This window comes from Melanotaenia boesemani, chromosome 14 (genome assembly GCF_017639745.1).
Source record: "Melanotaenia boesemani isolate fMelBoe1 chromosome 14, fMelBoe1.pri, whole genome shotgun sequence".
In the NCBI taxonomy this organism is placed as follows: domain Eukaryota; kingdom Metazoa; phylum Chordata; class Actinopteri; order Atheriniformes; family Melanotaeniidae; genus Melanotaenia; species Melanotaenia boesemani.
Genome location: NC_055695.1, coordinates 3178078 through 3192254, shown reverse-complemented (window position 1 = coordinate 3192254; position 14177 = coordinate 3178078). Strand labels below are relative to the sequence as shown.

At 39.7% G+C, this 14177-nt stretch overlaps 1 protein-coding gene across 1 annotated transcript in view; it reads right to left on the bottom strand.

Moving 5' to 3' along the window:
- Positions 1-2069, bottom strand: part of LOC121652988 (ephrin-A2-like) — a 122368-nt gene extending 120299 nt beyond the window's left edge. The window contains exon 1 of the mRNA XM_042006171.1: positions 1127-2069. Within this exon, the coding sequence (XP_041862105.1) occupies positions 1127-1293 (167 nt within the window). The 5' untranslated portion in view covers positions 1294-2069. The remainder of the gene's footprint in view (positions 1-1126) is intronic.
- Between the last annotated feature and the right edge of the window lie 12108 nt (positions 2070-14177).

Below are 14177 nucleotides of genomic sequence, written 5' to 3'. Positions count from 1 at the left end.
AATATTTTTGGATGCAATAACATCTAAAGATGTTCAAAGCAACTGTGATGGGCTCAAATACTCACTTCTCATCATGTTCTATTAACTTAATGACTAATAAACTCCATTTGGAAAATCATTTACCAGCAACTTTATTATAATCTCTGCTGTTTCATCACTAAAATCACTAAAAATTCAATTACAAGAAGAAAAATTCTATATTTTTTTCAAAAATCTGCAAAACCTATAAAACCATAAAGAAGAGAAGCCGAATCAGACACGCTGTAACGGTGGGACACCAACCAGATTCATGGAGCCAAACTGGCTTCTCCAACACCAAAATAAACCAAAATAAACTTATGTCAATAAAAATAAACATACATGATGCCTTTCTTTTTAAACTAATTCTGATTTTGTACTAAAGACACATCATTGCTTCTTCTTGGAGGCCATGAAAGATCAGACCCAGTCATTTTACACTCTACACCCACCCACCCACCCACACACACACACACACACACACACACAGTTGGTTATTAGAGCTAAAACAACTAAACAGAAACAGACTTTACTTTTTCTGAATCGTCTCCTCAGTTTTTTAAGATTTTCTTGAGTTTTTTACTTCAGCATCTAAACCTGAAGAAACCGGTTTAAATCTGTCCCACAGACCCCCCCACCCACCAGACTCCGGGTTAAAACCTTCTGCCTTCTGGTTTTGCTGCGGCTCGTGCTAAAATATCTGGTCTCTGATTTGCCTGCATGGAGGATTTCATTTCTCTGTTCTGTCTGCAACATTTTGGCTTGTTTTCTGTCCTCTGTGACTCAGACTTGTGTTTGTTTGCTGGATTTTGACACAAGCATCTAAATAAACTCATCGTGTAGCAGGTTTTGCAGATTCGGGATGAAGTTAAAAGACTTTCCGGCTGAATGTGACCTCCAGCAGGTCGGAGAGCAGCTCTCCATCTTCCTGCTCGCATTCATTATTAAAGCTTTATTTGTTCAGGCCGATTTCTCCTCAACGCGCAAACAGACCTGAGAAAGTTGGAATTAAAGGGTCATTCTAACGTTTTTCTTCATTTTTCCCTCCTCTCTCTCCTGCTGACAGTTTCCTGTCTCCCCCTCTCTGTCACACCGCTCCGGGTCTTACCTGGGGTTGGAGCTGTTCCAGTAGACGGCGTACCGGTCGGAGATGATGCGGTCGTCGGTGACGGCGGCGCAGAGTCGGAGCAGCAGGCCGAGCAGCAGCAGCGGCGGCGGCGGCCGTCCGGAGCGCTCCATGAGCGGCGGCGCGACGCGCTGCGTCCCGGCGAACATCCGCGTCTCTTCTCTTCAGCTGTGAGCGCGTTGTGACCCGCAGGGGGAACCAGAACCGAAGCACATGAAAAACTGTCCCGGTGCGGTGCTCAGGACGGAGAGAAAAGATTCTTTATCACTTTTTCATCCACAGAGATCAATACTCAGAATTTGTTGCTGGCCGGCTTCATCCTCCCGCTCTCACACGTTCAACTGATAATTTGCCAGCAGGCGCAGATTATAATCCATCTGATTCAGCTGCGCGGCTGCAGGAGTCACTTCTTCATGCGCGCGGAGGGAAAGGACTTCACGGCGACGGTTCGCCCTCAAACACCCTGAAATTCTGCCAAATCCGCGTCCAACAGGACAACCTGCCCCAAAGTTTCATTTTCACAGTCAGAACCGCATCGGGACCGCGTGCACACACTCAGAAAGTCCGTCCATGTGCGTCCTGCTGTCTGCCAACTAAGCTCGGTCCCACGTTTACGCGCAGTCCGGATCAGACCTGGGAGCTCTCATTCAGGATTTATGTCTTGTTCTTGTCTCTTATGTAACTGCTCCACACTTTTCAGGTCCGCCGAGCTCCGCTGCGACCTTCCCCGAACTCTCCTCGCTGCTCTCCGCTTGTCTTGTTTGGAGTTCACGACCACGCTTCAGGAGCGGGTTTCTGTTCCTTCTCCCTTGTGGACTCAGACTTTGTGAGCTCCTTGTTCCACCGCTGCAGGTCGAGCCGAACCAAGCGGACCTGGTCGGACCAGGAAAGACATGAACAAAGAAGAAAAGTTGAGTAGCAGCTGCAGGAGGAGCGTTTGGTGTGATTACCGGCTCAGCTCCAAACTGCGGCTCCCGGTGCGTCCCGGTGGGCGGAGCTTCTGGTCCACGGTGTTCTCCCTCCCTCCCTCTCTCTCTCAGGAGAACCCCACATGTCCAAAAGTGTTGGACAGCTGGATATTCCCTCCGTACAACATGTTCACTGATGTCTCCAAGAGCTGATCACGCTCCTGAGGGGCCCCTGCTGGCCCCCACAGACCGTGCCTCACGGTTTTCCTGAAGACCAGAACCAGATCTATCAAGTTAAGTGTGAAATTTTTCTCTCGGTCCTGCTGTTTCTGAAAGGAAATATCTGTTTGTGTGCAGTGGCGGACATTTTTACAACGTCCTGATTTTTTTTTCTTTTTTTTTTTACCTCATAAATCAGTGAATAAACTGCTGTCAAAGGTACTAATAATAAAATTATGGATAAAGTTTTATCATTTTCTATCAGTCAAGTGACTCCATAAAACATCAAATTAGCTCAAATAATGATCCAGAGGTTTATTACTCTAATAGTAATTAATTAAAATGCATAGATGTAAATCTCGTGGAAGGATTCTGAAGATCTTTCCAGTTCATAATTTGGTATAAATCTCTTCCAGCTTATTTAAGTTCCCAGAGTTTGAGTTTCATGTGCCTCTAGAATGTGAACCTCTCAACACTTGGATGTCTGGGGGCAGATTTCATGTCTAGCATGTAAATGGTCTGACTGAATATAGGCAAGGTAAGTTTATTAGTACATCGCATGTCATGTTCAAGACAATTCAAATTACAAAACACATTAAACACATTATAGCAAAGTGCAGACTAAAGAAAAGAAATTAGATAAGGACAGAAAAAGCTAAAATAGAATAACATATAATACAAGAAATGAAACGTTCAAGCGTGCAAATAAAGTTTTGATAAAAGGTGGCAAATAGAAAATTTTTTAACCCTGATTTAAAACTGCTGAGAGTTTCAGCAGACCTGCATGTTTCTGGGAGTTTATAGGCTTTAAAACATCTGATTCACAGCAAAAATCTTAAACTGATCCTTGTTTCTTTATATGTTGCCAGGAAAAAAAGGAAACTGGCAAACATTCATGTAAATGTGTTATTTGTAGAAAAAACAGGCTTTTAAAAGACGAACAAATGTAAAAGTGGAAACGCCTGCGATCAACATCACAGCAGTTTTTCATGTGAAACCTCAAACTAAAAGTAAAAAAATGCTGCTGATCTCGTTGTTTACATTGTTAGTGCCATCTGTTTAGAAGAGGTGGAACTAAAGACACAAAAAACCCGACAAAGCGTGGATCCTAAAGGCTGAGAATATATTTGTTTCTAATAATGTGTACACATCTTTTGTGGCTGCTTCACATATTTTGTGTGTGTTTATAGTATAATTTGTGCACGCCCTCAGAAATGAATGCTTCACATTTGCAAGCTGCAATATGCAAGTAACCAATAGAGGGCAGTGTAGGGACCAATCTGACCAGATTTAAGGTCACAGGGTGGACAGGTGTAAAAATGTGTAAAACGTTTCTAAGACGAGACACGGCATGCTCGGTTTAGGGTCCCTACGTACCGTCTACGATACAGCTGCTGATGTTTTGTTCGTGATCTCAAAATTAACCAAACATCAGGTTCTTCTATTCCCGCCACGTTAATAAGTTTTTATTTGTTTACACTCTTGCAAGGTTTGGTTAGTTTACTAATGCGCCCCCTAATGGAATCCTCTGGTAATGTACAACACAAACTAGTATATCAGCACATACACTCATCACAAAGCCGCTTGTCTACACAAATGCAAGATTAAAAAGGAAGTAGCTTATATTCTCAGCCTTACGTACATATTTCAGTCCATTTTCAGGAAGCTAGCAGATCTGTACCCAGACGTAGCAAACAAAGCAGTATCACCAGAGACCATGGGGGCAGTGTGGCGCAGTATAGCTGAAGGGCAATCAGCAAAAGGAAGAAGAAACTATAATTAATGCTGCACAGACCACCACTGTCTGCTGTCCATGAACATCATCATGACCATGTTTGCTGTTGTCTGAAGCTGATGTGAAAACCGGTGAACTCTGTGCTGCCCTCTGGTGGACGTGTCAGCTAACAACCACGACAACGTAAAGGATGAATGGGAGTATGTGGGCAGCGATGTCTGACCACATTTGACTGAAATGTACCCATTTCCAAAGGTAAAAATGAGCCTAAAATCTCATGGAACTTACCATGCTTTAATTTATAGCTCACATAAAATTTAAATATATTTTTAGATAATATGTCAAACTTCATCCAGATATCTGTACATCTGAGCCTGTTTACATGCACACAAAAATCTGATCATTGTCTGATTTCAGGAGTTATCAGATAATTCAAGTGGACATGTAAACAGTATTTATCAGACACTGGTAGTTATGTAATTATAAGAAATTTGATAAACAAGCACAGATTTCTTCCCAATACTCTGTTGTCTTTATGCAGGTAAACCCGTATATCTGATTTATTTGATCTTTTTACATCTGAGCATGTGTAAAAAAAACTGCGTTGTTTCTGTCTTTTAAACACCTTCCATTAAAAAGACGAAAGCGACGCCATTTCATCATAAGCAGAACACACACACACACACAAAAAAGATGGTGGGCAGCAGCAGGACATCAGAGAATAAGGTAAAACATTCATATGTAGATTTTGTAGCTTATTAGCTCCCACATTCGCAGCTAACGCTAAGACCGTGGACATTGCCATGTTCATGAAGGACGGGATGTTTTAGAAATAACAGGAAGTTACGTCAAGACGTACGTACTCCCAAAGACATCTGTTAAAGGGTGGGAAAATGTAGACAAGGATTTTTTTATATCACGTTCCAGAAGTGCATGTAGACGAGTCAGGTGTTACTACCAGAGATCTTTGGTGGTCATGTAAACAGGCTCATCAGCAGATTTTTTCCACAATATTTTTGTTATTTTCAATCGTGCCAGCAATTATACATGAAACAAGTACCAGAATTTCTATCACCCTAAACCCCCCAACCCACCCCACGCCAGCCCACTCATCTACAATCTCACCCTCTCCTTAAGAGATGTAGTTGTTTATCAAATATGCATATACGCACTCATATTCACATAGAAACAGAAACAGCTATTAGATTAAACAACTGGAAGGAGAAAAAAATCCATAAATAAACGAAAAATAAACAAGGGTTTTATCCAAGAATGAAACTTCTGTAAGACATCGTTTTCAAGAGTCAGCAACTAAATAAATGAATATATTTATATATATATATATATATATATATATATATATATATATATATATATTCATAGAGCCTGATATCTTCTGAGGTGGTACATGATGGGAAAACTTTGTTCTAGAGAAAAATAAACTACTACAACCACTCCTGGATCAGTTTAGGACAAGCATGAGATCAACAGGAAAAAGGTTAAACTAAATTAATAAAAATGGATGTTTAAAAAAAAAATTAAAACGTACAGTCCAGTCATCACTCTGAAAAAAATATTAATATAGAAAAAATACGATGTAATCTCCCTGATATAATAAAAGAAAAAATGCTGCTATCCTCTTGAATTTGTCATTTTGTCCTGCTGCTTTGTTTTTCGTGTCCCTTCGTTGACTTTCAGCCGTTGCGTGAAGAAAGACTCCTGTAAAAACTGTAGAGTTATTAGTATTTGCGGGTTACAGCCGGCAGCGAAGCTGTTACTCTGCCCTCTGATGCAGTGAGGAGTTTCCTCCTCTCATCCAGTGATTCAGCACTCATAAATATTTCAGTGTCAGCTTTGGAGGGAAAGCAAAGGACGAGGGGAGGCAGAGGAGCAGAGAGAGAGAAAGAGAAATACAGATGAATCTTTAATTCTTGCTTTTAAAATAGATCCACAGATTAATGGAGCTGCACTATTAAACTTTCAGAGGGTTCCATAAATAAATGCAGAGGCCGCCGGGCGTTCGACAGTCACTGACCATGTACGCTGAGGAAGAGAGAGCGAGCGGGTGGAGGGGGGGATGCACAACAGGAAAGCAACATGACCTCCATCACTCAGGTTTTATTAACAATGTGGAAACATCTGTTCCAGGTAACATCAACCTGAAGAAAGGAAGCTCTCCAATTGGTCCTGCGGTTCCGCGTCAGATCACAGGGAGGCTTCTGATTGGTTCTGAAGGGCCGAACGTTTCAACCCAGGTGGACATTTGTCAGAAACAGTTTTTCAAGGGTTTCTTAAATATTCTGTCATGGAAGATATCTGTTTCTGACCTTAGAGACAAATATGAGGTGGAGAGTAAAGGTAACTCAAACAGGTTGATCTCCATTGGACCGAAGCCGTAAAATAACAGCATGAGAACCTGGAAACAAAGAAAACTCCTCGTGTTTCTCTTTTTATCAGTTCCACTACGTTATCAGGATGAACTAAACTTTTACAAAATGTTATTTACCTGAAATTTACTCATAGTGGAGTTTCAACAACACTTAGCCTTAATTTATCATTTATATATTAATTTTATTTTATTTTATTTTTAAGATATTTTATACAAAAATGTATGTTCATACATATTTATATTTACGTCTATAAAATTGATTTTATAAAAAAATTTTTACATATAAATAGAATAATTTTTAAATTTTATTATATCAATTTTATGCATTTTAAAACCTCTTCAATAAAATATTTTTATTACATTAATTTTACATGTTTAAATATTGACACATGCGTTCCAACTTACAGATCACAGCTGATCTAGAAAATCACAAAACATAATAAAAACAATATTTCACATTATGATTAGTTAATTGACAAGATCTAGAAGTTATTTTAAATGTGCATACGTGTATATTTCTACATGTGTGTAGAAATCCTGACCAGCTGACTCACCTCACCATAAAAACTGAAGTCACATCGATTAAATCAGAAAGTTAGAAAAGATGGAACCAGTTTCACATTTAAACAGAGAAAATGAAACTTCACATGGACATGTTAGGAATTACAGTTAAAATCTTTTCTGTTATTTTCATATTTACCAGATTCCTCCTGCAGGCCAGATCGATGCCTCTGGAGGGCCAGTTTTGTCCCCTGAGCCATATGTTTGACACCTCTGCACTAAAAGATGGTTTATTGTAGGAACTCAGTGTTGGAACTTATGCAGAAAGGTCTGAAATACAAATAAAGTGATGAGAAACGGCTGAAAATATAGTCACAAACAGGTCTGAAGGAGAATTTCCTCAGAATAAACTAATACATTTTATTTTACTTCTTCTAAACTTTACAGGATGGAGCTTCTGGCTGGAACTTAACTCTTAACTTACCTAAACTACCAATGATGTGTCTCCTGGGGATCACTAAAAAGTGTTAGAAATGTTTTCCAAGGAGCAAATGTATTGGTTGTTTTTTATAGAATGATGTAAATACATAAATAAATCAAATAAAAACTGAAACCAGAGGACAGATTAAAGAAATAATACACAGAACCAAAGCTCTCCACTTTCTCCAGGAAACTAAAAGAAAAAAACTTTGGTCACATAAAGGACTCAAATTAAATAAAGATCCCTTGAACTCTATTAACAACAACCACTAACATCCTAACAGTGGCTTAGTCACGTGCAACAGGACACGTCCCATCAGTTTAGCATCATGTCAGTGACTGACGCCCTCAGAATGAGAACAGGTTGGAAATGAAGCTGCCACATCTGAATCTGTCCACTCGACAAGCACCGTGGGAGGATTATCTAATCACCACCCTGGGTGGGACTAAAATCACTGCCGATGTGTTGTCAAGCAACATGCTGGCCTCTTACGATTGGTTCAGGAAATTAAAATTCTCTCCACCAGTGAAATCAGCTGTCTGTACCAGCTGGAGAGATGTTTGAACCTGACGTCAGGTTCAAACATCAGTGGAACATCCATAAAAGCATCAAACAGCCACCACATTTCCCTCTAATTTCTCTAACAACAACACAGAAACGTCCACCTCCACAACATCTGCTGCGCTGCTACAGTACTGTCAGTGCAGACGGCGCCCCCTGCTGGTGAAAGCTGACATGAGTCAGAAGCAGCCTGAGTCCACAGGGACCAATCAGACTGAACCGTTTTCAGAAAGATTACTCTGTTACTGTCTGTGTTAATTAGGCTAATTACAGTTTAAGTGGAAAGTCATTATGACATAATAGCTGCACAGGTGTGTGTGTGTGTGTTTATACTTGTTTTACTACCTTTATGGGGTCTAAATACTAATTTCTCTCTGTTTATCTGAGGTCTGACAGCATTGAGAGAATGAAGATGTTGGATCCTTTAAAAGTTATTTAACACTTAAAACTCCACCAGATCCCTGAGCACCATCATTTACATCATCACCAGTGTCTCAGGAATGGTGGTGTGAAGCTCTGTGATGGATAGCTTAACCCTTTAGGGGATCTTCCTGTCAGACTTTCCACCAATCAGAGTGCTTAGATTGACGGTAACGTCCAATCAGGAGCAGCCAAAGATCAACCAGTGAGCAGAAAGTTCTATGTGTGTGTGAAAAGAAGAAAAATAATGCTCCTCTATGGCTGGAATAAAGCCAAGAAGACGTTTCTGATGCACGGTGGCGCCACAAAGCAGCTGAGCTGGAGTTGGTTTAGTGAGGATAGCAGGTAAATAGTAGCAGGAATAACTGGAAATGAGGAAAAAGTGGAAACATGGAAATAGTTTCTGTTGTGTTTTTACATAAATCAATTAAAAAAAATAGCAAAGTTAATTCCACTGAAATAGAAACACAGATTTTGTAATGAAATTTAATAAACAATGTGGCTTAAACTTTAAAAATATCATAATTTTCATTGACCATAATCAATACACTGCACACATATTGTTGTGGAGGTGTGTGTAAAAGGAAATTAATAAATGTGGGTAAACTGTGTGAGAAAATATTTGTTTATGTTTACTTCTGTCCTCTCACTTTAGTTCTGCTTAAACTGATGTGAATGCGAGCTGGTTCCACCTGAAAGCACCGAGGTTCTGAGACACAAGAATGGAACCTGAACCAGAACCAAAACGATGTCTGTCTGAAGGAACTTCGTCATCTTTTTGTAATTTTTTTGTTGTTGTAATTTTTTCCACATATTTTATCTACTTGTCCCTTTGCAATAATATTTTTTTATGGTTTTTAGCATTTTTGTCTCCTTTTTATTAATATTTTTTCTCTCTTTATTTTTTAATTCATATATTTATTTGTACATTTTGCATGTTTTTAGATAGATAGATAGATAGATAGATAGATAGATAGATAGATAGATAGATAGATAGATAGATTATTACTTGAATCGTTTTGGGTCTCTGTACAGTCACTGTACTTATATTCTCATTGGACGTCTCTTCCTCGGGCTTCTGTGGTCTGAACGTGGTTCTGCTGGTTCTTTGTTCTGGTTCCAAACAGAACCTCAGAGCTCAGAGGAACTCTACTGAGTCTCAACTTGGGTTTGTCCTTGCTGAAGGAGACGGAGCATCTCTGCAGGGGTCCGACCCCTGAATCAGACACAAAGAAGACTTAATGGACTGTCGGCTGATTCGCCCATCAGCCTTTAATTGACCTACAGGCTGTGTGTGTGAATGTACTTGCGTTTGTGTATCACTGGTTTTGTGGGGACCAGCTTGTACAGTGACAAAGTGAAGACTGTAGACCTGACCTGAGGTTTGGGGTGAAGCTTGCTTTTAGGTGGTTCCTGTGATCTACTGAATGTTTAGATTACATGTGAGGATTTAAGTTTGGGTCAGCAGTTGGGACGTCGGGCAGCTTTGCATCAATGAGGGTCCTCACAGCCATGGAGAGACCACTGTTAGTGTGTGTTAAATTCAGCTGCTGTACTCGGAGAAGTTTCCAGTAAACCAGCAGAATTAAGGGGTTAATTATCACCTGGAGGACAAGCGTTGGCTGGACGGCTGAAAATAGCCAATTATTCACGTCTCATCACACGTGGACAGAATTACCTGCCGGCTCCCTGCAGGACGGCCTCCAATCACAGAAACACCAGGACGGCGAGACCTGGTGGGAGGGGGGGTCGCTGATGGAGGTGCTGGTGGTGCTGGTAGTGCTGGTGGTAATGGCGGCCAGTGAACCGAGTGTTTGCATAATCTACCTTTTAGGCAGAAGCTGTCAGACGGATGCAAAGCAGGCGAGGCGGCCTCTAAAGTCCATGATGGACCTGTCAGCCGGACGGCCATTAGCTGCACGCTGAGCCTCTCCTCTTCTTCTACTTTCTGCCTAAACGCCGTTTTCCTCTTCTTCTCCCCCTCAAACATGTCAACATATGCGTGACTGCTCATCAAGCTGCTCACGAGACAAACGTTTGGGCTGGATTAGCGGTTTGACAGCCTGGTTGTGTTTGTTTGTGGCAGCCACTCGGCGGGAAACGGCCGGGCGGAGACGGGTGGTGGGGGGAGGAAATACGAAGGAAAAGATGGGCTCCGAGGTAGTTAACGGGCCAGCTGATATTTTTGAGTGCACAACGAAAGGCGGGGAGAATTAGCATTTAAAGTACTTGCCCACCAGGCATTAGCACACCTTGGTGAGCTCAGCCAATATGTCCCCTGCTGGCCTCCAAAAACTCCACAACTATGAAAAAACCTGAAATCATTTCACCTGAAAGGAGGAAAAGAATCCAAATCCTTCACTCAAGAAACAGCTGCATCAAAGCCCAAATATACGTTCATCACATGTAAGCGCCTCATTAAGCTGCTTCTTTTATTTACAGTCAGATTCAGACCAATCAACAGAAGAACATCTAATTAAATCCTCTCCTCCTGCAGCTTCTAGTTTTATGGATTTTTATCTATTTCTGGGAAGTTCAAACATCTGCTGCTGCTGCAAAGCTGCAAGCAGAAAAGAAGTTTTTCTCTCTTTTTCTGCCATTTTCCTGCTGTTTCCTGGTCAATCTGGGTTCTATTTGATGTTTTTGTTGCATTTTTTTATCTTTGTGGTTATTTTCTTTCTCTGTCTTCAGTTTTATCAAGTTGTGTTATTTCTGGTCTTTGATGCCTTTTTGTTTGTCGGAGTTTTCATGTTTGTAGTGTTTCTTTGGTCTTTGGTTTTGATGTTTTATGTCTTTTTCTTGAGGTGTTTTTCTGTCTTTGTGCTCAAATTTAAAGCCATTTTTGGTTGCCTGACTTTTTATTTGTGGACTTCGTGTATGTCTTTGCCTTTTTCATTTTCTTTCCTTTGGACAAATGAGTATTTTTCCAATTAAAGCCCCTGAATCTGCACTAAAAAGGTGGCCCTAGGAGGACATTGGCCAGCCCCAGAATCTGTCTTATCCCACAGATTCCACTCCCATTATAGACAAGCCACTTCTAACAAATATTTTGTATAAAATTATCTTTAATATGTCCAACCTCATATGTCCAAGTGTCAGTGAATGCAGCATTTCCTGTTCTGCGTCAACATTTCATGAAAAGGGTATAAAATTCATAAAACCATCAGGTATGACAACTGTGCAAAGCTGCTGATTTGGTTTAAAGCAAGATTATTTTATTAGTTAAATATGTGTTTGTGCAGTGATGATCGAAGTCATATAATACAGAGTAATCCTGAGTAAACTGTTTGGAAAAACAACATGACTGGTTGTCTGCTTTTACAAATCTTGCTGCATTTGTTAAACTCCAAGCTGTTATTCCTACTTTAACTCTGCCTGTTTTTTATGTGGTTATGCAAAAAAACATGTAGAAACGCAGCGTTTTAAATCCCAGTCAACATACAGACTTTTTGGTTTGTTTGTTTTTCAGGGCAGCCTCAGTTGTCAGATTCTGAGGCTCTTTATGCTACTATTCACCTACAATAAACCAACTCCAGCTCAGCTGCTTTGTGGCGCCACCGTGCATCAGAAACGTCTTCTTGGCTTTATTCCAGCCATAGAGGAGCATTATTTTTCTTCTTTTCACACACACATAGAACTTTCTGCTCACTGGTTGATCTTTGGCTGCTCCTGATTGGACGTTACCGTCAATCTAAGCTCTCTGATTGGTGGAAAGTCTGACAGGAAGTGGCTTCATCATCATGTCCAGGTCTAAATAGAGGTCTCTTAGCAACATAGTAGTGATGGTGATGTTTTTATGGTGGAATGTGGTAAATAATGCTGTTATCATTGTGGATTTACCAGATAGAGTCTCTGAATAAAACTACATTTATAGCTGGATTGTAAACGTCCTGGATGGGATAGAAATGTGTAACCTATCCATCACTGTTCACCCCACAGAGTTACACACACTGTTCCTGAGAAACTGGTGATAATATGAGCGATAGTGCTCGGGGTAAGTCCTCATCCTTCTTTCTCTCTTTTGTATCATGAAATGCATCTGAGAAGTGCTTCGTTTGTAGGTACAGTGTAATCTATTTTTCCCCCTCATAAAAAATAATTGTAGTATTTAATAACATGTGCAACCATTTTCCAGGTCCACCCTCCCCACCCCAGAAAAAATTTCTATCTGTGGGCTCAGTTGAATAGATGTGAGGTTTCTAGATGTTCAGACTCAGTTTAAAGCAAACAAAAAACTTCAAACATTTTTTAAGCCTGAAGATCAGTTGGATATGAACTGGTACAAACTGGTTCCGACTGGTTGGAGGACAGAATTATTTCAGCTTTGTCTTTTATTTAAACTTTACTAAACATTTAGAGGAGTGACACCATCATGGCTGCAGGTGGGATCAGGAAGAAGACCCCCACCTCTCTCCTCCTCCTTCTCAGTTACTTTAATCACAGCCTGCAGCTACTTGAGTGTAACATCTTCCTCCTCTTCCTCTTCCTCACAGAACAGGTGACGATAAACACTCACACCACTGGCAGGCTGATTTACAAGCAGCAGGAAACCAACGTTACGTCTGCAAACTCTGAACCATCGTCCATTAATCTGATCTTAATGTAACATAATCTCTGAAACAGGAAATTATAAATGAATCTATCAGAGGAATTATTGATCATATAAAGGTCAATCACAAATAAAAATGGTGCATGCCCTTCACCTAAGACAATTTTCAGACTGAGATTTTATCCATTTTCATCTGTTTTCTATCAGAAATTAGATTTCAAATAACACTTTTAAAGAACGTGATTAATGTTGTCATAATAAAACATAAAAAAGTAAAAAAAAAAAAAGCTGAGTCTGAAACCAGCTGCTGGAGTTCAAGCCAAAATGTTTGTTTCTGGGACTGAATCTGACATAAATTAATAAAAACTGTTATAATTTCAGACACATGACTGAAAAATCTTACATCCTCTAAAGTCTTTAGACTCTGTAAAAACACACTGATGGATTAAATCACTCATTCAAAAAATCTGAATCAAGCAAATGAATAAATCCGTATCATAGTTTTACTACAATCGGCGAACAAACATGAAACAGGATGATTATCAAATGTTTTGCCAGTTTATAACAGCGCTGCTCCGAATTCAATATTCTGTACATATTTTCTTTTTTATTCAGATGTTATAGTTAAATCTGTAAAAATAACGATTAAAGAATTTATGTGGAAAAAACAAAGGCTGTCCTAAAGAAGAAAATTTAAAAAAATAAAATAAAATTCCTTACAGCTATAAAGCACATAAATAAGCAAATAAAGACAAAAAAAAAGCAAACAAAAGAACTGATGTTACGTTTATTAGTGAAGTGCTTTAGCCAGTGTTCCCATCACATCAAGCTCGTTATGGTTTCCTGGAGAAACAGTTCTGGATCTGCAGGGATCGATTTCTCCGGAATATTTACCCTCATTCCGCCAACGTGGTTCAGAGTAACGTTGTTTTTTCCATAATAACACAAACCTGAAATATCTCGTCATGTTTTTGAGAAGTATTTTTAATGAACTTTAAACTCAGATTTTTTGTTTTATATATATATATGTGTGTGTGTGTGTGTGTGTGTGTGTGTGTGTGTGTGTGTAAACGTGTTTAAAAAACAGGTTTTGTACAAGTGTCCGCTGTTTTGACTATGAATGAAAGGGTTAAAAAATTTAACATCATCCCTCCTTTTTTCCTATTTTTCCTTCCCACTGTGTCTAAACTTCATAACTTTTCCAATCCAATATACAACTTTATGATATTATTATTACCAGTTTACAATTAATCAAGAGTCTGAAAATGTT